We start from the raw sequence: 24020 nt of genomic DNA on the forward strand, positions 1-24020 counted from the left end.
CTGCAGGACCCATTCACTGCCGGGTGGCCATGAGTCAACATCAGAAATGGGGCACATCTTGTTCTCTACCTACCTCCCTGCCTGAGAATGAGATCCTGGCCACAAGCCTTTGTTGTGAACCTCCCCCATCTTCAAAAGATGTACAAAGAACCTCCTCCTCCACACCAGCTCTGAGTCCCTTCAGAGACCCACAATGCTGCTCGTCTCTGGTGCCAAGAGACCCACCATACTGTTGTCCCTCTGTCTACCTGTCCATAATGTTAATATTAATAGCTCCAGATAATCTCCTCATCCCTAGTAGACCATCTCTCTTTCTTCTTGAACCATTTGCCCTATCCAAAATCTAACAGATGTTTCTACACACACACACACACACACACACACACACACACACACACACACACACACAGAGCTTTCACCTCAAAGGGAATAAGTGATAGTTTATTTTGAAGCCAACTTTGTGTGACTATGGCCTGGGAAGCCCAGAGTCACCTCAGGTTCCATGTTCCCATGCAGAAGCAGTTTCATGGAGTTTTGTAGCAACAGAACAAAGAAAGTAATGAATTAAAGAAATTTTAAACTATGCTGGTGGGTACATCAGAGAGGTGTTTTTTTTTGTTGTTGTTGTTGTTTTTCGAGACAGGGTTTCTCTGTGTAGCTTTGCACCTTTCCTGGAACTCGCTTTGGAGACCAGGCTGGCCTCGAACTCACAGAGATCTGCCTGCCTCTGCCTCCCAAGTGCTGGGATTAAAGGCATGCGCCACCACCGCCCGGCCAGAGAGGTGTTTTTAGCTTTGAGATCGGTGGAAGCTGGTGACCTGCTAAGTTAATAGATTTCAAAAAGGGTTTTATCTATTAGTCATGGGATGCTAGTTCCAACACAGAGATGGACAAAGATTAAAAACAAGTACGCTCTAGGCCAACAACATCCCAATGTCTCTACATGATCACAATTCTAATCAGCCTATCAGTTTTGCAGACACGGCTTCTTTACAGGAGTTCTCATGCACAAATGTAATACCAGAATTTAATTGATTTGCAGGACACCTAGTTGGCATCAGAATATTTGATGATACTGGAGAGAATACAACTTATATGTATGTGTATATGCAATGAAAAATAGGAATTGATGAGACAAAGTGTGAATGTAAGGAGCATTAATGTCTAACTCCTTATTCAGTAAATATCAAGTAGTCTTGTTACTCAAATTTTAGGGGTCCCTTTGTGGTTGCCAGATGATACAGGGTAAATCAGGATTGCCACTTGGGGTTCTTAGTCTTGCTAATAAAAAAAATTAAGAAGGGCTCAAATGGGAGCTCAAGGACCATTTTATTAATGTTTAAAGGAGAAATGTCAGGGCAGGCAAGCTGCAAGACTTCAGCAGCAGCAGAGAAGAGAGGAAAAAGCCATGCCATTTACGCTGGGTGGTCAGACACATGGTGGACAAGCAGCCTCATGGCAAGGAGGAAGCTTCACAGGAACAAGGGGGAAGCCAACTGAAGGAAAGCATGCTTAGAAGAGAGCAAGAAGAAAGGGAAAAGGTTAATTCAGAAAAGCAGGCAGACTTAAAACCCTACATGGCTGTGGCCCACAAGTTAATGCACCAGGGGCTGGGATTCTGGGTAGGGAAAGTTTTATGTCTCATTATAGGAAACATTACTCCACTTATTTCTATGCCCTAAGTTGAGTAACCCCTTCCTAGGGATGATTCTTAACCCAGCATTGGCCGTAGCCATCTGGAATGTTAGTTCTCCACCTAGCCCAGAGATTCTATTATCCTGACGAGTTTTTTGCTCTTCTAATAGTAATAGACATTATGTGTTTTTTTTTTTTTTTTTTTTTGGTTTTTTGGTTTTTCGAGACAGGGTTTCTGTGCGTAGCTTTGCGCCTTTCCTGGAGCTCACTTGGTAGCCCAGGCTGGCCTCGAACTCACAGAGATCCGCCTGGCTCTGCCTCCCGAGTGCTGGGATTAAAGGCGTGCGCCACCACCGCCCAGCCAACATTATGTGTTTTTAATAGAGCAGTGTTAAACTAATTGTTAGACATTAAGAAGGTGGCTTAGAAAAAAATTAAGACACAATAAATACCAATTATAGATTGGTCAAATAACTTAGAGCATTTGCAAAATATAAAATGATTTTTCATTCCAAGCTTCATTTTGGAAATGCCTTTAGTGACACAGAATTATGAATAAAGATAATAGAAATTTTAGGATGTTAAATTAAAATGAACATGAGGGATGGGGATTTCTGACCAAGGGCTGGAGAGATAGCTCAGCTGCTGTTAATGGTAGTTACTGCTCTAACGAGCACCAGCGTCTGCCGGTTCATAACTCTTCTGGCCTCTGGAGACATTGCACTAAATTGCACATCACAACACTCTCTTACATACACATATATACATAATTTACACACACACACACACACACACACACACACACACACACACACACACACACACAGAGAGAGAGAGAGAGAGAGAGAGAGAGAGAGAGAGAGAGAGAGAGAGAGAGTCCCAGAGGGTGCAAAGCCAGTTAAGGCTTCCAAGTGACATATTAAGCTTGTTTGATTTGCAAAAACAAGCAAAATATAACTTTGAGGTATTTTTTTAAATAAATGCCTATGATTGAAAAGTTAAGCTAAAACAAGCAGAAGCAGTTAGCTAACTTTCCATCATCTGACTAAGGACATCCCAAAGCATAAAACAAATAATAGAACTAGAGACCTTCAGCCCATCAAATCCAGTGTGTCCTTTCTATAAAAGCTTCCCTCCATCCTTCTTCCCTGCAGCTTCCGAGTCACTTACGGTGTGGAGCTGCCCAGTTTACCAATTTCACCTTTTACTTACATTAAACTTTTTAAAAATTGTGCCTCAGTTTCTCTCTCTAACAAAGACTGTTCGTCCCATGTGAAACACTCCATCAGATCATTTGGAAAAAGTCAGCCACTCCCCTTAGAAAACACATCAAAAGACATTCAAATGAAGTTAGACTTTGGGTAGAGGAATTCTAACCTGAGTGCAGAGTCCAATGTCAACTGAGTATTTCCTCTAAGAAGTGATTGCATCATCCTAACCTGTGAGGAAGGTTTGCACAGTCCTGCATTCATAGATGATTTCAACTGATAGGTGGAGGGATTCTGTAACTCACTCCATGCTAAAGCAAAAGATAAGAGTGTCTCTGGTGGTGGGAAAAATGTGAGCAAGGAGCTCTGGTCTTGGCACAAGCTGGCTGCGTTTCTTCTCATGCCAACTCGTCGTCGTTGTGAATGTGGATAGCTCTGTTGCTCCAAGGGGAACAAAATTGCATCTCACTCTCAAAATGCAAACCCTATGAAGGACGCGGGCACACCCTGCTTTCATTAGAATGCCTGGGTGTTATGAAATGTAGATCAACCCATTGTACATATTCTGTTCCTGTACATAATCTTTGTAGCAGATAGAACTCTTCAGCTAGACTTTGTGCTTGCCCACCGTTGCTTACTTTTAGCACATTTAGCTTTGCTATGCTTTTCAGGCTTGTATCCGAGGGCGGTGCTTACGTGTGCATGCCTACAGAGGAACTTTACAATGCGACTCTGAGAAAAAGTGCCAAGGAAATGGGGTGGGTAACCATTTTGTTTTTTTAATACGATCATCTCAATTCACATCAATGAACCTTTTCCAGAATAACCAGGTTCAGAGTTACTTGATGTGGACATTCCTTTTCGAAAATTTCAGTTAAATAAGGAATGCAGATTGTACTATTGACTCATATGCACCATTAGACTGTTACAGGCCAACTGAGCAAATAAGCTCAAATAGAGTGTGAAATATTGTCATAATGTTTGATTATTAACATGTCACAGTGTATTATCAAGCACCGTACATATATGGCGCACCCATGTATCTGTGGGCTTTCTGGGAAGGAAGGTGCTCAGACACTGTTTATTTTAATGAATACATTACTACCTGTCTGGCATTTAAGAAATCAGAATTTCCCATCTACTCAGATTAGGTTTGTCTTTCAACGACCTCAGTTAATTTCCTCTCCTGTGTCTTCTATGCTGCCCTCATGAATTCACACACTTATAGTCTTTCTAATAATATGTAACTATTAGGAATACTGAAAAAAAAGTTATGGTTATATATTCAAATGACTCCATTTCCCCAAATTATGAGCAATGAAATCTAATGAGCCAAATATAGGTAACATTTTCATTCTCTTTAAGAAATACTGGGAGTTTTGTACTTACACAGCATTGCACGAGAACATGAGAACCTACATTTCCTCATATTCTGGTGAGACTGTGCCATCTCTTCCAACATGCTGAATGCATTGTTAATGCCACATAGTTAGACTTTAGTGTTTCAGCTCTAGCTGTCATACCTGTCCCTGGTATTTCCACCTCCCCAGTTGTTGTGAAATTACATGGTGAGTTATGGGAGTTTGGAAGTTTTCCCAGCATGCATTTGTTTAAAATGCGTCAGCAGGGCATCTTCTTCAAAACCCGTGCTTTTGATAGCAATCGAATGGGAATTCACCTAGTTTAACTCACTCACTTCACTTTCTGTGGGGCTGACTCCTCCACTCCTGAGCCTCGTTTTTATTTTTGCAAGCATTTTTCTAGTCCTCTGTGTGAGTTAATATTTGCCTATGGTCCAATGGCTCCTTTGAAATATTTTCTTTCACCTTCCATAGAAGTTTTCTCCCATCACAGCGGGTTTTTTTTTCGTCTAAATTAATAATAAATTGTAATTACCACCAATTTATATTCTCTAACTTCAAAGTTGCTCTATCTTTCTAACTAGTCATTTCAATTATATCAAGAATATTATAACTTCTATTTAGAAACATGACCAACAAAAAGATAGAATTTTAAAAACCTAATGTAAGCACATTTATTGGATCATTACTATTTTTACTTTCATTTTAAAACTACGTAAACTAAATTGCAAGAGTTGATTAATTTACACACCCCAATTATGGATAATAAATGACTTTTCTATATATAACACTCAGGGTTTGCTCATTTTTCACTTGGGTTTGGTTTTAGGTTTGCAACACTCTACACAACTGTCATTGTGATGTTGGCTATGCACCTCCAGAGTGTGACATGACACCTTCATCTCCAGGAGGAAGCTTTGATGACGGATTTTGGCTACCCTTCGGTTAGTGTTCAGAGAGGGGTCCACATGTGTGTAAGTACGCTCCATCTCAGCTGGTTGCTGTGGCCGTTGAAGACTTGGCATTTGAGGAGTACAACTGAGAAGCTGATGTTTCTACTTTGCTTGACGTCACTTAAATTTATAGAACCCCATGAGGCTCTTTTAAATCTAATCTAGAAGTGTGACTGTTTAACAAACCTCCTCTAATTTTGTCATGGCCTTCTTTTTATTTTGTTTCTTTTTATTGTACCTAACTAGATCCAAGAAGCACTGAGTGCTGGAACATTGACTGATCTGGTACAGGTTTTGTGCAGGTAACCATAGTTACAGGGAGTTTGTGAATGTAACACTCATTCCAGGCTCAGAAGATGGCGCTTCACCACACTTTCCATCCTCTGGCTCTTACGTTCTTCCTGCCCTGTCTTTTGTATGGTTTCCTTGGCAGTTTATCTAATGCACTCTCATCATAATCCATCACTATGGAATTAGTAGTAAGATTTTTTTCTACTCCTGTTTTTTTCATGTTTTCTTCTGGTTCTGTGTTGAGACCTAGGCATCTGGGTTTAGGCCACTGATTGGAATTTTTTTTAATAACCCACATTATTTCAGTGGCAATGTTCGTGTATGGCTAGGTTTCAGGAAGCTTGAGGCACTGTTCCTTTCTTGACTTGAGGTATAGCTCTATACTCAAGCCTTCAGGGTGCCAGGCAATGCTTCTAATACAACTTGGAGTAGATTTTTTAAGATTGACTTACTTATTATGTATTGTATATACAGTGTTCTGCCTGCATGTATGCCTGCACACCAGAAGAGGGCACCAGATCTCACTACAGATGGTGGTGAGCCACCATGTGGTTTCTGAGAATTAAACTCAGGACCACTGGAAGAGCAGCCAGTGCTCTTAACCATTGAGCCATCTCTCCAGCTCCTCAGAGTAGAATATTAACTACAGAAGTAACCACAATAGATAGATATGTCCACTAGTAAAGATACAGTAAAAGTCAGTTAATTATCAACAATCTTCTATCCATCTCCACTAACTTGGGGGGGAATAAAGGTACAAAGATAATCTGTAGCACATCTTAAGATGTGAGTTACTAATGGTAAGATTTAGAAGAAATGAGCTAAGACTATGGGTTATTATTTAAGTAAAGAAAAAAGTAGAGGACAGAAAGGTAAGTAAGAGGGAGCGAGTTATTGTTAGAGTAACTGGAGCACCAGAAAAATGTAATTAGAAAGTGAATAGGGAGCGGAGGAAAGACCGTGAAGTATGAAAAAGAGAGAAAGGGTCTGGGTTGTGAGCAAGGGAAGTCATTGAGAGGATGTAGCTGAAAAGGTTCAAAAACAGAACAGCTGTAAAACAGCGGAACGCTTTTAAACCCACAGACAATCCAATCAAAGGGGGCACATTTTTGAAACAACAGAATAAAATAAAAGTAAAGTAAAAAAATTGTATATATATATATATATATATATATATATATATATATATATATATATATATATCTCCAGACCACATCTTTTCTTGCTAAGATACGTGTTGTTTATCTCTCTGATTTAAGAGACCAAATAGTTCCACACAAAGGGACGTTTGACTTCATAGACCGTACATAAACATTAATTCAAAGTGAACCAACAGTCTACAAAAGTAAAACTGAGAAGCCAGAGCGGACAAAACAGTAATTCCAGTCACTCACTGGTCTGTGTCAATCATGGTTTTTTGAAAAGTTCAATGGTACTTTCCATTTTCAGAGAAAAGCACACCTTTGATTGTCAAGCAGCGTGGTGCTCGCTATAAAAAGGGACTTTTGATCAGTTTCTATGTATTCCTGCCTTTCCTCGTCATGTTTGCCATCTGTGTTATTAAGCAGAATATCACAAAGGAATCCCAGCACAAGGAAGAGACTGTAGTGACTGGAGGGTAAGTGAACACATTACTATGAAAAATTCACCAGGGAAGCATTTGAACCCAGTTAAGTAATGTAAATATGGCTTTTTGGATGGATGGTTAATTAGGCGAACTGCTAGAACTACTAAGCAAAAGGTTTCCAGGATATACCAAAGCTTATTTCAATTTTCTGACGGGCATCCTTTCATGTCTTGATGTGCCAAAGATGATTGGAGCAACCCAGTAAATCCTCAGGACCTGTTAAATGAAAAACCTCATGAGCTGTAATTAATTTAGAAGGTTAAGTTGCTTTCCCAGGCCATCCAAGTGTCCTCACATTGCAAGTCATTTTTACACCCAGGGGACCAGTGGAGACAAATTGGGAGCAGATCTGGGCGTAGAATATGTAGAAGGCAAGAGGCATGGGAGTTCAGAACAAGGCAGATCACGGCCGGGAACACTGCTCCAGAATGTGCATGCAGTTAATATCGTATGTGTGGTTCTAAACTGCAGTTAAGGGGTTGTGCAGCCTTTGTCTGAGCCGTAACTTCAGTGCAAGCTACACTTTGTTTGGTGGCGGTTCAGGGAAAGCAGATTTGCTGAAGCAAGGGTAAACAGCGAGTCTTGTAGTCCCATCCCGTAAGAACACAACGATGCCTAATTTCCAGCGCCATCTCTAGTTCCAAGATTAGGCGAGGAGGTGGCAGCAACTAGTTCAGTTCAGGGCACTGTTCCTGATGATTTATGTAGACATCTGTAAAATCATCAGATTGTTTCAGAGTCATCATATCAAACGACAACCTGTACTGTTGGGACATTTGGGGAAACTCTGGATAATTACCAGAAATTTTGACGGGTGGAAGAAGTGCCACAGTTAGGAAACATGGTGGTTTCAGGCTAGCAAGAGGACAGATTCTAGTGGGGCCCAAGGCACAGGAGTGGGGTCCTCTGCACTCCATGGATGGTGATTGCTGTGCCTGCTTTTGACCAGCACATTGGTGCAAGTCCTTCTGTTTCCATTTTCAAACAGATTACCAAACATCTATCCATGCTCGCAACCTTTTAGGTCATATTCTCCAGATGGAGCAGCAAAGAAGAATGCAAAAATCACCTAAAGTTACCTGTGCTCTACTTGAGTTGATGATTCCCTGGATAGGTGTTCAAACCTAGGCCACCATATGTGGCCCAGGAGGACCTTGAACACTACAATGGCAGGCCTAGTGTATTATCCTAGTGTGTTATAAGGAATCGAAGAGGCTCTCTAATGCCACTAATGTTGCTAAATGTAGTTGAAAGATCTTATTAGGAGCCTCATTAATGAAGGTTAAATCCATCTAAACAATTATGTATAGTAGATTGATGGAAACAAAGCTAGAGAGGGCCAAGGACTTGAAGACGTATATGTAGATGTATACAAATATTAACAGCTGCTTTGATGAGTATTTTAATATCTCATCAATTCCCACGTAGACAAGATAGAAGATAGAGTGGAACAATGGTTAGACTGTTAGTCGTGAAATCCAAAACTATAAACAAACAAATAAATAACAACCCAGAAGAGTGCATAAAGTCTTTGAAAGTTAAGATTTGAAAAGCCCGGACACTGATTGGCTGTCACCTGCAGAGGGGGGTATCGACACATAGTCATTGATCATTTAGCCTCAATCAGGCTCTTGACACTTTTTGTGACTTTTTTTCCCCTAAACGACAGTGTTCTATGATACTGAGAACAATACTATCTTTTTTGTACAGATCGATTTTAGAAGACAATGAAAAAGGCAGCCACCAGTGACAGCATCAAAGGTGACTGAAGACAAAATACTGACGAGATGTTGTAACTAGACGCCGAGAGCCGCCCCTCAGCCTGCGTGCAGAGCTGTTTCTGTATCCCCTCATGCAGACTCCTAACCGCTCATTTTGCATGCCCCGACAAGGCCAACGGAAAGCATTTGCTCTTAGTATTCCTTTTCATTGGTTTGGAAAGCTTCAATGCAAACTGCCAGCAATCAGATTTTTATAAGAAATCTCTTTAAAGGGATTTTCAGTATTTTCTTAAAGCATTTACAAACAAACACACCTCTTCATTTAAGCGTCTAATTTGCAAATGCACGGGAGCTTGTCCTCTGACATTTACACATTCTTCTTCATCACTGAGACTCTATGGGAATTGTGACTCTGCTTTTGAAAGGAAGAAGTAGATACAAGAAGTTGTAACAATGCCTCATGCTTACAGAATGTCAGTAAATTGTGCCAGTGTAGTTTAAGGCACACGTGCCTCTCAAGTTCTGTCAGAACCCACTTGACACACAAATCCCTACAATATACCTGGAAACAAGGGGTGGAATTTACGTTGATGGGAGGACCGGAAGAGATGACAGGATGCAACTTCTTGCAAACCAGAAAGACAATTCTTTTATGATAAGACAAGTTAAAAGAGATATCCACATACACTTTACAAAATTTTTCTTTGCTTATATAAAATTAAGGAGATTTAATATACCACATCTGAACAAATAGAAAAATTCCAAAGCTCAACAAAGCATCACCTCAAATATCCATCCAATTGCGTATCTGCCATTGATTTACACCTGACTCTACTAAGTAAGCAGATTGCTGTATCCTCATCTGTCACTCCACATTGGGGTGGGGCAGTGGGAGACAGAGCAAGACTGAAATTTCTTATTTAAAATTGTAAACATCTCAGCACCCATCCCCTTGCCCATATCCTGGCAGTATGTTCGAACCGGGTACCCAGATGACATCAGAGGTAGTGGGAGAGGTGGCAACTGTCTGCTGCCGGTGTGTACTCCGCAGACACACAGCTCGCAGAATTATCTGGGTGCACACTTTAAGGAGTAGCCTTCCAACACATGAATACCCCAGATGAGAAAGTGAGCCAGATTGCTTGGTTACTGGCAAGGATGACAGTTTTGCTGACAGAGCTGGAAGCCATGAAGCAGATAGGAAAGAAAGAGAAGAAAACCTCAGTAGTGTCCTTAGAGGCCATCCACGTCTCTCTCACTTTGAATAAAAGGCAAGACTCACTGTACCACCGAGAATTCAAACTTCTGCTTTAAATGCTCAAAAAGGATTGTTTCATTTTATTTTGTGAATAGTCTACTTTGGTAGGGGTGCAAGTGTAGATGTTACTCTACCGTTTCAGACTAGGGGTAGTAAGGCTAGCTCATGGAGAAGTTTTGAAGGTGAATGTATTTCCTTAACAAACACATTCTAAGCCGGGCGGTGGTGGCACACGCCTTCAATCCCAGCACTCGGGGAAAACAGAGGCAGGTGGATCTCTGTGAGTTCGAGGCCAGCCTGGTCTACACAGCAAGTTCCAGGACAGCCAGGGCTACACAGAAAAATCCAGAAACCCTGTTTTAAAAAAAACATAAAACAAAAACACTGAAAAAAATAATGTGTATTGACATACATCAGGAAGACACCACCACCACCGCCTCCAAACAACAGACCCAAAGCAGCAAACAAGAACCAAGAAGTTGGACAAATAAAAATATAGTTTTCTCAGTATTGAAATTTATAGACCCTTTATGTGTCCAAAGTTTGTTTTCTTATTACTCTTCTAAAAATTGACTTATGAGTTTATGAATACTGAGAAAGAAAATAAACACAAATGAATCATAAGCCAAAACCACAAACAGGTTTTAGGTGTCATGATGAGAAACTTCATTTACCTACATGTGAATGGTGGTGTAGTCAAAATAATTCCGAAGCAGCAAGAGCAAGTTTTGGCGAGCCTAGGGGGGCGGGGGTGGGTGGGAAGGGGGGGGAGGAGCCTGTGTCTGAAGAGCATGATGTCTTCAGCAATAGGGACTTACCTTCCAGATGGTTTTCTTTCACTCACGTAAAGTTTAGAAAATTGCAGTTGAGATAGATGAAGCCCATCTGATGACATGACCTTTTCATGTAACCACTGCAAAGTGGTTAAATACAAAACAAACTGGGGGGAAAAACCTGTAGCCTTGCAAATGCTGTGGATCTTAGACAGAGAAGGCCAGAGTACAGTCATGGACTTATTATATTCATTTATTATGTTAGTGAAGTTTCTATACCTATAGTTGCCTGCTATAAACTGGGTAGCTTTTTGATAACAATGAAAATTTTATAATGATGGAAATTATGATGCGAATGAAGCTTTTCTACTTCCTGTGTGTGTTTTTGTTTGTTTTTTACAACAGGAGTTAGGCACACTGAAGCCACAATGATAGAAGGACTCCACCAGGAAACTCTCTGTGATGCGGGCTGATCCAAGAACAAGAACCAGCCTATCTCTTTTTCTGTGGCTTACAGATTTCAGTTTTACATCCCTCCAAATAAAATCTATGGCTGAAAGTCTACAGACTTGTGTCTGGTGATTCTTCCCTTCGAACCGAGGAGATCAGCATTTTAAGCTGCGGATAGTTCATTATCTACTGCTGCTCCCACCCAAGGGGCAAAGCCAAGAGCAAGCAAGCACTCCAACCTGTTCCTCTCCAATCACTCCCCTGCTCTATCAGGTCAAGTTTCAGGATGCCCGGAGGGAGATCTGATGGATGGGAGCACTTCCTATAGGTTGCAAACCGTCACTAGCATCCTTTCTCCTTTGAAAAGGAATTTCTAGACTGAGTTCCTGGTTAGAGGTATTGATAATGGCCCTTTGGCTCCCTGAAAGCTGAGATTTAGAATATTTCTTGGGATTTGGGGTTGTGTGGCTATTTCTGAATTGAAACATTCCTCCTGATGGAAGGAACCAGGCTCATAAAACTCAAGAGGAGCAGATGACTCCGGAAGTACACTTTCAGAGGTTGCAAGGCTCAGAGGCCCCTCCCTGTGTTTATTAAGCAGTAGGTGATTGCTGAGGAAGAGGAGGGTTCTCTTTAGCTGCCCATAAGCCAGGCAAGGAATTCTAGGGATGTAGCTTTCCTGAGTCAGGACCAAGCTCACAGAGATGGGCCATCTGGTTGATGTAGCTGCCTTGGTCCTGCAAGTAACTCCAAAAAAACGAGCAGGTTCACCAACCTAGTCTTGGGTTGTGTTGTGTCTGTAGTGAATTTTGTTCGTAACATTTGGTGAGCCTGAACTCTGCTGTGTGCTCACTGAAGCCAAGAGCCAAGCTTTCTGTGTGTGATTTTCTTGCGGCAGTCTTTTTTTTTTTTTTTTTTTTTTTTTTGGTTTTTCGAGACAGGGTTTCTCTGTGTAGCTCTGCGACTTTCCTGGAACTCACTCTGTAGTCCAGGTTGGCCTCGAACTCACAGAGATCCGCCTGCCTCTGCCTCCCGAGTGCTGGGATTAAAGGCGTGCGCCACCAATGCCCAGCTTGCGGCAGTCTTTATGGTCCGAATTCCCCTCTGCATCTCCACACCTTGACCATGATGCCTGAGCCAGTGTACTGTTCATCAACATCAAGCTTGATCATGACCCAGAGCCTTTGCTAAAAGCAAAGATAATCCAAGCTTCATCGCAGAGACCTTTTTCAAATACCCCTCAACTGATAATGGATAAGTGTAGAACATCCACCCAACACAGTATTATTCAGCCTTTATAATTATACATTTCCTTTTTCCTCACTGCCATTAATATTGGATTATGGTAACGATGACTCTGCCTTATTTTAGTAAAAATTTCTTAGTTCTTAGCAGAACCTAAAGGGCTCAGTTTTCACTGTGACCTAAGCTTACTATTTTTGTGGCTGTTGGCACTGTTACTCCTTACAGGAAGATGTGCTACAGTGACAGGTTTGAGAGAGCCATGGATGCAGGAGAGAGGGACTTTGTGTGTGTAGAGTTGGACATCCTTGGGAAAGTAGGAGGTAGTAGCACATCTCTTTCTCTGTAGGCTGGTAGCTTCTCAAGGCCACCTTGCCTGGCCGCCCTTCCCATTTCTACAATTTCCAAGTGTAACGGTCTCACTGTGCTGGCCAGTTTTATACCATTTTGACTCAAGCTACAGTCCTGTGGGAAAAGGGACTCTGAATTGAGGAAATTCCCCCATCAGACTGGCCTGTGGGCAAGCCTGTGGTACATTTTCTTGACTGATGATTGGTGGGAGGGCCCAGAGCACTGTGGGTGTTGCTACCCCGCCCCTGGCAGGTTGTTCTGCCCGGCATAAAAAAATGAGCTGAGCAATTTGTGGAAAGCAAGCCAGGAAACAGCACTTCCATGACCTCTGCATCAGTTCCTGTCTTGAGTTTCTGCCCTCACTTCCCTAGATGATGGACGCTGAGCTACAAGACGAGATAAATTCTCACGTTGCTTTTGGTGGAGGTGTTTTGTTACAGCAATAGAAACCTTGAGATAGTCACCGTTAACAAAACAGACATTGCATTCCTTCTCTCTGCCAATCATAAGCTAGTACAGCAAGAAAGGGAGAGAGGAGAGGAGCGCTTTATGCTTTATGATTGCCTTGCCAAGATCAAGTTCTATTTACTTCTGTGTCGTGTTGATAATAAGTGTCATTTCTAGCTTGCTTTTCGTCTTCCATCATAATACAAGAAAAATGCCAGAAAACCGGTGAAGTGGAGAGAACAAAAACAGCCAAGCAAGACAAGCTATGCTTGTTGGTACTTTTATGCCTAGAGCGAGGGCCTGAGCTAGAAGCTGGTGTCCGTTCTGTGCCAGATGGAGGCCCTGAGCCTCAGACGCGCCCTGGGTGGGCGGTCTCCCACGCTGCCCACGTGCCCCTCGGCGGCTGCCAACGGTCTGGAGCTCGGCTGTGCTTTCTGCACCCCGACCCAACCATGCCTCTGCTCTTCACACTTGTCGAACTTGCCATGCTGTTAGCCCGCCTCGGTAAGGCCCTGCGAGCCTCCCACTCCTTCCATTTTGCTTCCCCAGAGCTGATGAGAGCGGATACCTCTGTGCTCCTGGATTCCTACTGATGCCCTTCCTCCATCTTGCCCCACCCCAGCCCGGGCCAGGTGAACCCTGGGTAATCTGGCGGCTTCTGCTCTGTCTTTGTGTCTGGACCAACAACAGGAAATCCGACTGGTCTTCCTAGGTCCCTGCATCCTGCGGAGGGAGATGCAGCACCCTCTGATTGCTCCCCAGACCCCCGAGAGACACGGGTCTCAGCATGATTCTGAGGAGGAACAGGGTGGCCGGGTTGAACGGCGTGTCTTTTGCCTATATCTACATCATTTTCAATGGATCGTTAGAATGTCACCGGAAGTTGTGCATGGAGGAAGAGAGTGGGTTTATGGCAAGCAAGTTTGTTGACTGCTTTAGGGCTCCGGGTGCGCTCAGGAACACTGGCTGGAATGGGACCATTATGGATTCGGGAAACAAACCAAAGCAAAAAAAAAAAAAATTAAAACAACAAAATACAAATTCTTGTTGCAGATTCGGAAGGCATATACCTGCATATCACCGTGCCAGTGAAGACAGAGCCACCCAAGGGCGCAGTTTCAGAAGGGAAGGTCAGTCATCCAGGTTCCCTACTCATTGCTTGGGTCTGAGGGTGAGCGTGTGTTAACCATTGCATTGGCTATAGACAGGTGCTGAGCACAACCTTTTAGTTCTCTCTCCGAGTCCCCCACCCCACCACCGTCTCCGGGCCACTTCCCTTTTCCTAGCTCCTTCTAAAGTCCTTTTTTGTTCTTAAATGTCAATAGTGAACAATTCCCAATAATTATTCTGGTAGGGAAAAATATCAGTGTAAGACATATTAATGTAAAATGGGCACGAGAATGACCCAACATGCAAATTCAAAGCTTTGTTAGTAGCCACCAAACAATACATTGGTTTGCAGTAAAATTTAGACGTGTAAAATTAAACAAATGTCAGCATAAGTAGAATTAAGTTAGAAAAAGGGGCGTGTGTGTGTGTGTGTGTGTGTGTGTGTGTGTGTGTGCATCTAACTGGATGCGTGCATGCCAGGGTCCCTATGTGAAGGTTAGAGAAAATCGAAGGGGGCCACCTTTCTCCCTCTACCCTGGAAGTCCTAAAGACAAAGCTTAAATTGTCAAGCCTGGAGGCAGGACCCTTCACCGCCTGGGCCATCCCACCAGCCCTCGTTTGTAGTTCTTGAAGCTGACTTTTCCTGTGATAGAGTCTCCTTCCAGAAACGATTTTTGAAAAAAAGTTAAATTCATGTATTTCTCCTACCAAATATTTTTTATTGAATCTTACTGCTATCTGTATATTCAATCATGTCATCTACAGTTAGTAGCAATTTGCTTTTTTCTTTTTCAATTTGGATGATTTGCATTTTTTTTCTTGTTTGATTTCTTTAGCTAGAACTTCAAATACTTAATAAAAATAATAACAAAAGTGGCCATCTTCATCTTGTTCCAGTCCTTACAGAGAAAGCTTTCAAAGTTTTCACAGTTAATACAATGCCCTCAGTTGGATTAATTATAGCAGACATTTTTCTATAGGCTAATCCATAATCTAAAAAGATTTTAGCCTCCCCTCCTGAAAGTACAGCCAGCATATTCTTTCATCAGCTTGATATGGTACATATTTTTTATTCTAAATAGTGAAATGTTTCACTAAAGCTTGCCCAGTGGTTGGGCAAAATCAAAACTTATTATAAGCCACAGTCATCCTAGGGTCCCCCCTGCTAGGTAGCCTCCCCGGATCTGTGGGTTGCAGTCTGATTGTCCTTTGCTTTATATCTAGTATCCACTTATAAGTGAGTGCATACCATTGTTTGTCCTTCTGAGTCTGGGTTACCTCACTCAGGATGATATTTTCTAGTTCCATCCATTTGCCTGCAAATTTCATGCTGTCATTGTTTTTCTCTGGTGAGTAGTACTCCATTGTGTATATGTACTACATTTTCTTAATTCATTTTCAGTTGATGGGCACCTAGGTTGTTTCCAGGTTCTGGTTATTACGAATAATGTTGCTATAAACATAGTTGAGCTTGTATCTTTGTGGTATGATTGAGCATTCCTTGGGTATATGCCCAAGAGTGGTATGGCTGGGTCTTGGGGTAGATCAATTCCCAGTTTTCTCAGTTGGATTATTGTACATAGCCCTGTCTATGTCCTGAATATGCTGATGTGCACCCTTTCCATATCTTGTTTGTTCTGGTTTATTGTGAAGGATATAGAATTTTTGGCCATGCCTTTGTGTTTTGTCCCATTTATTGATTTAGGTATGTTGACCTATTCCTGCATCACTTCAATAAATCACGTTTGATTATAATGAATAATCTTTTTAAATGTGTGGCTGGATGTGCCTTGCCAGCGTATTTTAGGATTTTTGCACATACGTTCATTCAGAGTTTTGGTTGGTAATTCCTTTATCCCTGTCTCTGTTTCTCACTGTTGTCTGGTTTGATTATCATGGTTATTCTCAGTTGGACAATACCTTTGGAAACAGTCTCCCCTCTTCAGTTTTTTGGTATAATTTAAGAAGAATTTCCATAAACTTTGTAGATGTGTGGTAGGATGAAACAGTGAGGCATCTGGTCTGATACTTTTTTTTAAAAGGAAGAACATTATGATTTGGAAGTGAAATATTCATCACAGGCATCATGAGGAAAAAAATAATTCTTCCCTTTAAATTTTCTTAGATATTTGTCATAACAAGGGAAAAATCTGACTAATGAAATTCTTTTAAAATATTTTATTTGTGTGTGTGTGTGTGTGTGTGTGTGTGTGTGTGTGTGTGTACATGTGCATCCCATGTGTGTACAACTTACAGGAGTTGGTTCCCTCTTTCCACTATTTAGGGCTGGGGAATTGAACTCTGGTTTCCAGGTACCCTAACTTGCTGAGTCTTACTCTCTAAAACATACATACACTAAAAGCTTTACATTTATTTTTATTATATTTTTATCTCTCTCTCTCTCTCTCTCTCTCTGTGTGTGTGTGTGTGTGTGTGTGTGTGTGTGTGTTATGAAGGCATGTATGCCACACCACATGAGGGTCAGAGATCCACTTGGAGCAGCTGGTTCTGTCCTTCTGTCTTTACATGGGTTCCAAAGACTGAATTTGGATGAGGTCTGCCCAGGAAGTGCTTTATCCACAGAGCCGTCTCATTGGTCTCAGGATGCTTTATTACTGAATCAATTTGTTGTTATCATTCTGTTCAGGGTTCTTAATTTCATCAAGATTTAATCTTGGTAAGGTATGCATGTCTAGGAATTTGGAAATTTCTTATCAGATATTAAATTTATGATATATCATTCCCTGCCATCCCTAATCTGATCTAACTGGATCGAGGCCATCTTTGTTGTCCCTTTCAAAGGGCTAGAGACCCAGCCCAAGACTCCTGCGTGGCAGGCAGTCAGCATCTCTCAATCAGTCATACCCCAGCTCCCATTTTGCTTGAATATCTTCCTTCTTCTTGGTCTAGACATGGGTTTGTCCCTTTGGGGACTGGGAAGCAGCAGAGCACAGTGGAAACTAGGGCATCGGGACATTTGAACCACACCCTAACACAACAGCAACTTAGGCTCGGTGAAGTGGGACATAATGACAGCAAAAACTGAGAATACCACAGCACACTTGTGGCATGGACTACAGGGCTTGGCAAGCAGTTGACCAATGGTTCCGCTCCCCAGGGAAGAGGATTGCCCCAGCCGCTCGGGCTCTGGTCAGTAGGTACAGATCTCAAGAGGTGGAACAGTCTCCTGGTTTCCGTGTGGGACAGATGTCATGACAGTTGAGGCATTTGTAGATCCAGATGTTCTGCTGGGTTAGTTTTCTTTCTCAAAGACGAGGACGACCATGCTAATGAGGCTGCCACAGGGGTGTGTGGTTATTCTGCGGGTCCTGAGAGCAGGGCACACTTTCAGAGTCTTTCTGGACTCACAAGGATGCTGCCTGTCAGGACACTGGGGCTATAATGAGGCAGCTGTGCAGGTGACTCTGGGGCCCATTGCAGCACTGGAGGATGCTCCATTCGAAATGATGGTGGTATTTGCCACAGCACCGAGGGCCTCCCGGACCCTCTTTATCCTTTTCTAATTGAAAGAAGTTCCTATTGGTTCCAAGTTGTTTGCAACTGGGGCATGAGATAACAGAAGCTAGGTGTGCCGCCTCTCAGCTCATCCTGGGTTGCCCCGAGAGTTCACGTCGTCCTTCCTACATCCCAACACTCTTCTTGAGCCAATCAAAATGTGGCTATGTATTCATTGTCACGTCCCTCTTTAGTGGTATGCATGCGTGCTAGGAACATCATATAGACAATCATCTTTCTTCAAATTTCCACTCCTATAGACTGCCTTTGAGTTTGTTTATTACTGCAGTGAGCATTCATGAAAAGTCCTGTGTGTATTGCTTTAAGAGATGATTGAACTCCACAGCCTCCTGCCTAGGCCTATGCCACCACGCCTCGTGACAGTTTTATTTCTTATTCTTTAATCTAGAGATTGGAAATATTTTGGCTTTTGATTTCTTTTTCTTGAACTATTACTGATATGAATAATCTCTTCTAGAACTAGTTTGAATAAAGGTGGGACTGAGAATTTCTTGGCATGTTCCAGTTCTCAGAAGAAAAGGACGGTCCTTCAAGATCATGAATAAAATCAGCTATGGGGTTGTTTTCTTTCCTTCCATAAAATGCTCCTTTAAAGTTAAGGAAGATCTACCATATCCGTATGTTCCTGGTAGTTTTTTTTTTTTTTTATCATGAATTGTGTTGAATTTTACTAAATACATTTTCTATACCAATTTTGTGTGATTTTTCTTTGGTACCTATTCGTATGAACTGATAATGTTCATTGTTTTTTTTTTTTTTCAAATAATGAACCACCTGTGCACCCCTGAAGAAGTCAACTCCACTTTGTCAGGGTGTGTGAGATCATGTTTATAAAGTGTGAATTTTGTTTGTGAATGTTTAGTTAAGTGTGTGTGTGTGTGTGTGTGTGTGTGTGTGTGTGTGTGTGTGGTGTGGTGTGTGTGTAGGACACTGGCACATGCAGCTTTTATTTAATCCAGTCTTTGGTCTGGGTATTAGGCTAACACTATTCTCATAAGATGAATGGGAGAGTGTTCACTCATCTTTTGTAAACATTTGTGTTACTTCTTAAAATTTTGATACAGTTTTCTAGTAAAACTGTTCACTGTTTGCCTTTTCCATAATAGGGCTAAAGTTCTTAAAATTGTCTGTTCTATATTGATGGAGTCGTGCCATTGATGTAGCATTAATTAATTTAATTTAACTGTAGTTATTCGTGCACATCATAGGTACTGCTGTCTGTTTGCCCTTTGATGTCTGTGGCATGTGTATCAGCATCACTGATTTCATTTCTGATGCTAGTAATCAGTGTGTTCATTCATTTCATTAGTTAGATTTGACGGGGAATACTTAATCAGAAGATGCAGGAAAAAAACAAAATCATTTTATTGCTTTTGTCGTTTCAAATTTTCTTGAGTTCTCCTCACCTTTCACTTCCTATTTGCTGGAGGCTTGTTGAGCTCTGATTTGTGGCCATTTCCATGCTGTCTTCCCGTCAGAGTACACCCCTCAGGTCTCTTCTGGCCAGAGAACATCCTGTCCTGAGTGTGGGTGTCAACCCATCGGTGCTACACATTCTGCCAACTTGGACAGATACATAATGACACATATGTACACTAAATTATCATGTACACACACACACACACACACACACAAAACCCCTGATGGCCACATCTCATTTTAGTTTTTGTAGTTTTGCCTTGAATGTGTTACAATCACATTGGTGCCGTGTATAGACAGTGTATAGATGCTTTCTTTCACTTAAGAATATGTATTCAAGATTCTATCCTGCCCTTCAGTGGCATAATTGCTCCTTTCTTTCTATTGCTAAGTAATATTGCATTGTTTAGATGGACCACAGTTTGCTAATCAGTCAGCTTTCTGAGGTGAACTCTGGTTGCTTCCAAGTTTTTAGTTATTGTAAATAAATCAACAAGCAGTGTTCTTGAGCTGGTATAAAATGTTTGTTTTTATAGGTAAATAGCAAGGGTAGTGGTAGTTTGAAAGAAAATGGCCCCCAAAGGGAGTGGCACTATTAGGAGGCGTGGCCTTGTTGGAGGAAGTGCGTCACTCTGGGGGTGGGCTTTGGGGTCTCTTTTGCTCAAACTTCTCCCAGTGTGACTGTCTGTTGACTTCCTGTTACCTGCAAGATGTAGCACTCTCAGCTCCAGTACCATGTCTACCTGCATACTTCCATGTTCCCTGTCATGATGAAACTATAAGTGAACCACCCAAGTTAAATGTTTTCTTTATAAGAGTTGCCATGGTCATGGTGGGGTACCAGAAGTGGGGTATTGCTGTAATAAGCCTGACCATGCTTTTGTTTAGAGTAATAAGGACCCTTGGGACTTTGGGTTAGGAAAACTTTAAGCACTGCTTAATGGGCCATACTAGTAGGAGCATGGAAAACAGTGGTGCTGAGTGTGCTTTGATGAACCGTGAGGGGCTACCTCAAGAGGTTTCAGATGAGAAGAATGTTAGTATGTTGCCTAGAGATCATTCCTGCCATATTTTGGTGAAGAAAGTGGTTGTTTTTTGCCCTTGTCCAAAAAGTTTGCCTGAGGCTAAAGTAAAGAATTTTGGATTAATTCTGTTGGCAGAAAAATTTCAAAACAGCCTAATATAGATTCTGTCATGTGGTTTGTTTTTTTGTTTATTTGTTTTTTTTTTTTTTGGTGGTAACTCTAATGAAGATTTATAATGAAAAGAAACTAAAGAAAAGCTTTAAGCTGGGTGTGATGGTGCACACCTTGAATCCCAGCACTCAGGAGGCAGAGGCAGGCAGATCTCATCCAGCTAAATTTCCAACTTGTGAAAAGGAATTTAAGAAAAGCTTAGAGCCAGGTGTGATGGTACACACCTTTAATCCCAGCACTGGGAAAGCAGAGGCTGGCAGTTCTCTGAGTTTGAGGCCAGCCTGGTCTACTGAGCAAGTTTTAGAACATCCAAGTTTAGGCAGTGAAGGGAACCATGGAAAACAGAAAGCTGGTGATGATGTAAATGACTGAGAGGGCCATGTTCTAGCTCTGGCAAGTGGCAGAACTTGGCAGCTTCATGTGGTTCTGGCTCTAGAGTTAAGGATAGTATAAACAGGTTATGGAAATTGTCTCTGAACCTAAGGAATGCTGCTGTGACCAGGCATGAGTCAGGGGTGTCCCTGAATGGAGGCCTAGTAGAGAGGCCATTGCATGAAGTTATAAAGTTGAAGCCCAGATTGCCTTGGAGAACCCACATCCACTCTCACACCTGAGGCTCGGAGGACATTGCAGAAGAGGGGTTGGAAAGATTGTAAGAGCCAGAGGATTGGGCACTTAAGGGGCTCTTAAGTGATGTAGTTATTATTAACTCAGTTGTGAGGTCCAGCAAAAGTGCCTGTCTCTTCCAGCGTAAGAAATATTTTCATAAGATGTATCACCGCAGTCTTGATTTTTTTTATTTATTCTAGAACAGCGTGTTGGATGTGATGTAATACTTTGCAGGGGTCATAGCGGGTGCTGGGTATCAGCTTTGCGCCAGATCTGGGTTATGAGCCTCTGATCTACAGCTGTGTGGTCTTGAACGTCCTGGGTATATCTAGGCATCAGCAACACTGCCCGTGTCTCCTACAAATTCGCAGGTTCTGTTGGTTTAGCTTAGAAGAGAGTTGCTGGGTTGGAGTCTGCATCTGTAGACATGTACAGCGGCTCTGCAGTCACCGCCTCCCCCCGCCCCCAGTTTGCTTGGTTTTGTATTACATGGAGGAGGAGGATGAACACTGTGGTTACTCAGTTCCTGATGTTTGGAGCCTCACCCCTGGGCTGCGGTATTGCTCCAGGCTTCTTGTCTGTGTAGCCTCTTAGGTTTTTTTTTTCCCACCCCTTTGTAGTTTTACATGTTGAGAGCTGAGATGAGTAATGTAATATGCATGTATTTATAAATTGTTTATTAGTTCATTATATTTGGTATATAATATAAACCCTCAACCATTCCTTATTTATTTTTATTAGAAATATTTATTTTCGTCGGAGAGATGGCTCAGAAGTTAACAGCACTGGCTGCTCTTCCAGAGGTCCTGAGTTCAATTCCCAGCAACCATATGGTGGCTCACAATCATATGTAATGAGATCTGGTGCCCTCTTCTGGCAGAACACTATATACATAAATAAATAAATAAACCTAAAAAAAGATTGCTTTAAAAAAAAGAAATGTTTATTTTCTAGATAAAAGAAATTGATAGAATATCAGTAATGCTAAAATTATATTTTTTCAAAATATATTCTTTTTTAAACATTTCAATCAACACACTAAATCACAATCTTCCAAACTCAACCAACTCTAAAACCTTACTAATTAGTGCAATAAAGAATATGTTCATTTTTAATGTGCTGAGATATTTTCACTAACTTGAGTGAACAATAGTGTCTCCCATTGCATGTCTGCATTACTAAATTATCTGTCAATTTCCTCTATTTTAGGTGACTTATGTCATTACAATTGATGGGAAACCCCACTCTCTGCATCTCAGAAACTAGTAAGATGTATTTTTTCTTTTGCAAAAAGTAAATGTCTGTGCCAGTTTTTTGCTCTTTTAAAGTTTATGTGCAGTATTTAAATTCAGTAGTGCAGTATAATGGTCAATCAACTTTTCAGTTTAGGATTTGCTAGGTCCTGAATATTAGGTCTATGAGGCTCTTGTATTTGATTTTCAGATTTACATTTTTAAGTTGAGAAATAAATTATGTATTTGGAAATCTTCAATTAAGGATTCCTTGTACCCAAGCATGGTGAGTTGCATGAATTTCTGAGATCAAATACAGTTAGTAATCAAGTGACTATGTTGGGAAATTCCAGTAGGGTCAATTTTATGATGCACTAATTATTTATGTGACTTAAAACAGCCTTCCTTAATATTTTTACGTATGAAAAACCTCCCCTGTCGGCTTTAGCAATCTCAGTGCTGTGTGGTAATGCTCCTGCCCTTAAATAACAGTTCTCCTGTAATTTTGGTCCAGCTCTGTTCCCACCCACAGCTCAAAGCAGCAATCAGTCTTTCTATCCGTCATCACATTTTCCCAGCATTGACTCTAAGAAAGATCAGGTGGTGTCTTCGGAGCCTCAGGGATCAACAAAGATGTGTGACAACTGTTGCTTGTCATCTTTTTGCTTTGTGGCTGAACAAGGCTACAAAAGTTATTGTCATCCATGATGTCTGCCGACCTAACACTGGCCTTTCCTTCTTCTACAATGTACTTCCCTAAAACTGACGGGAAATTTTGATAAGAGTATCACTGTCCTTCAGGGTTTGTTTGTTTGTTTTAATACCATGGTTGCATTCTAGTCTTCATTTCGGCATTAATTCTCTACCAATTGATGGCATTTGGCATAACTGGTTAATGTCCTCTCCATAAAATGCTTTCTCCACTGGACTCCAGAATATCATCCACCCCTAGCCCTGGTCTGACTCTTACCAATGTTCCTAACCTTGTCATTCTCTCTGCATTGGCCTTTGCAGAGTCTTCCTCACCTTCCCGATCTGAGGGTACGATATGAACGTCTAATGTGGATTCAGTCAGCTAGTGTTTTGGTTCAGTCTTGTGGCTAGCAGTGTATTTCCTGACTGTTGGCTGTTTGTAATTGATATCCATACCTTATCCCATGGCAATGGATGCTGCACTCATTCACTACTTTATTTCATAATCAAATGTTTGCTACAATTCCTGTTGCTAACTTGCTAAAAGTGGACCTCGGATGCTCTTCCCAAATCTGCATTCCTCATAACTATCTTAGTAAATGGCAAGTCGTATCTTCTAATTTAAAAAGAAAGAAAGAAAGATTAAGAAAGAAGAAAAATATATCCTTGACATCTCTCTTACTTCTGCCTTCCCTAAGGTCCAGTGGGTTATTGAAGCCCATATTGGCCTTCACTATGATTTTCATCATTCAGGACTCCCTCAGGGATGGCCTGGGTGGCGGTATTAGTCTTCTGACTAGCCTCAACTTCCATGTATTTGCCTTGCAGACTGTTCTCCACATAGCATTGAGTTTGGCTTTCTTAAAATCTCTGCTCCTCTCCACTTACCCCAGCCCTCTGGGACTCC

The 24020-nt window shown here is 41.6% G+C and overlaps 2 protein-coding genes across 8 annotated transcripts in view; both read left to right on the forward strand.

The window, feature by feature from the left end:
* LOC102917459 (A disintegrin and metallopeptidase domain 3-like) overlaps positions 1 to 11391 on the forward strand; it is a 53554-nt gene extending 42163 nt beyond the window's left edge. For 2 of the 3 annotated variants that reach the window (XM_016001535.2, XM_076553610.1), the window contains 5 exons: positions 3515 to 3601; positions 5034 to 5148; positions 6898 to 7066; positions 8786 to 8836; positions 11233 to 11391. In XM_016001535.2, coding sequence (XP_015857021.1) covers positions 3515 to 3601; positions 5034 to 5148; positions 6898 to 7066; positions 8786 to 8825 — 411 coding nt within the window. In that variant the 3' untranslated portion in view covers positions 8826 to 8836; positions 11233 to 11391. Of the gene's footprint in view, positions 1 to 3514; positions 3602 to 5033; positions 5149 to 6897; positions 7067 to 8785; positions 8918 to 10269; positions 10690 to 11232 lie in introns of those variants that run through there. The other variant, XR_013045386.1, reaches the window with a different exon arrangement.
* Positions 11392 to 13706: 2315 nt separating this feature from the next.
* The window catches only part of LOC102903725 (disintegrin and metalloproteinase domain-containing protein 18-like), a 74190-nt gene continuing 63876 nt past the window's right edge, over positions 13707 to 24020 (forward strand). For 3 of the 5 annotated variants that reach the window (XR_006064782.2, XR_013045387.1, XM_016001540.3), the window contains exons 1-3: positions 13710 to 13821; positions 14371 to 14447; positions 22398 to 22453. Coding sequence is in view for 1 of the 5 variants with exons in the window: in XM_016001540.3 (XP_015857026.1) it covers positions 13770 to 13821; positions 14371 to 14447; positions 22398 to 22453 (185 nt within the window). In the remaining 4 variants the exon portion in view is untranslated. Of the gene's footprint in view, positions 13822 to 14370; positions 14448 to 22397; positions 22454 to 22631; positions 22707 to 24020 lie in introns of all 5 variants that reach the window. The other 2 variants (XM_042262527.2, XM_016001541.3) reach the window with 2 other exon arrangements.

Source organism: Peromyscus maniculatus, chromosome 17 (genome assembly GCF_049852395.1).
Source record: "Peromyscus maniculatus bairdii isolate BWxNUB_F1_BW_parent chromosome 17, HU_Pman_BW_mat_3.1, whole genome shotgun sequence".
Taxonomy (NCBI): Eukaryota; Metazoa; Chordata; class Mammalia; order Rodentia; family Cricetidae; genus Peromyscus; species Peromyscus maniculatus.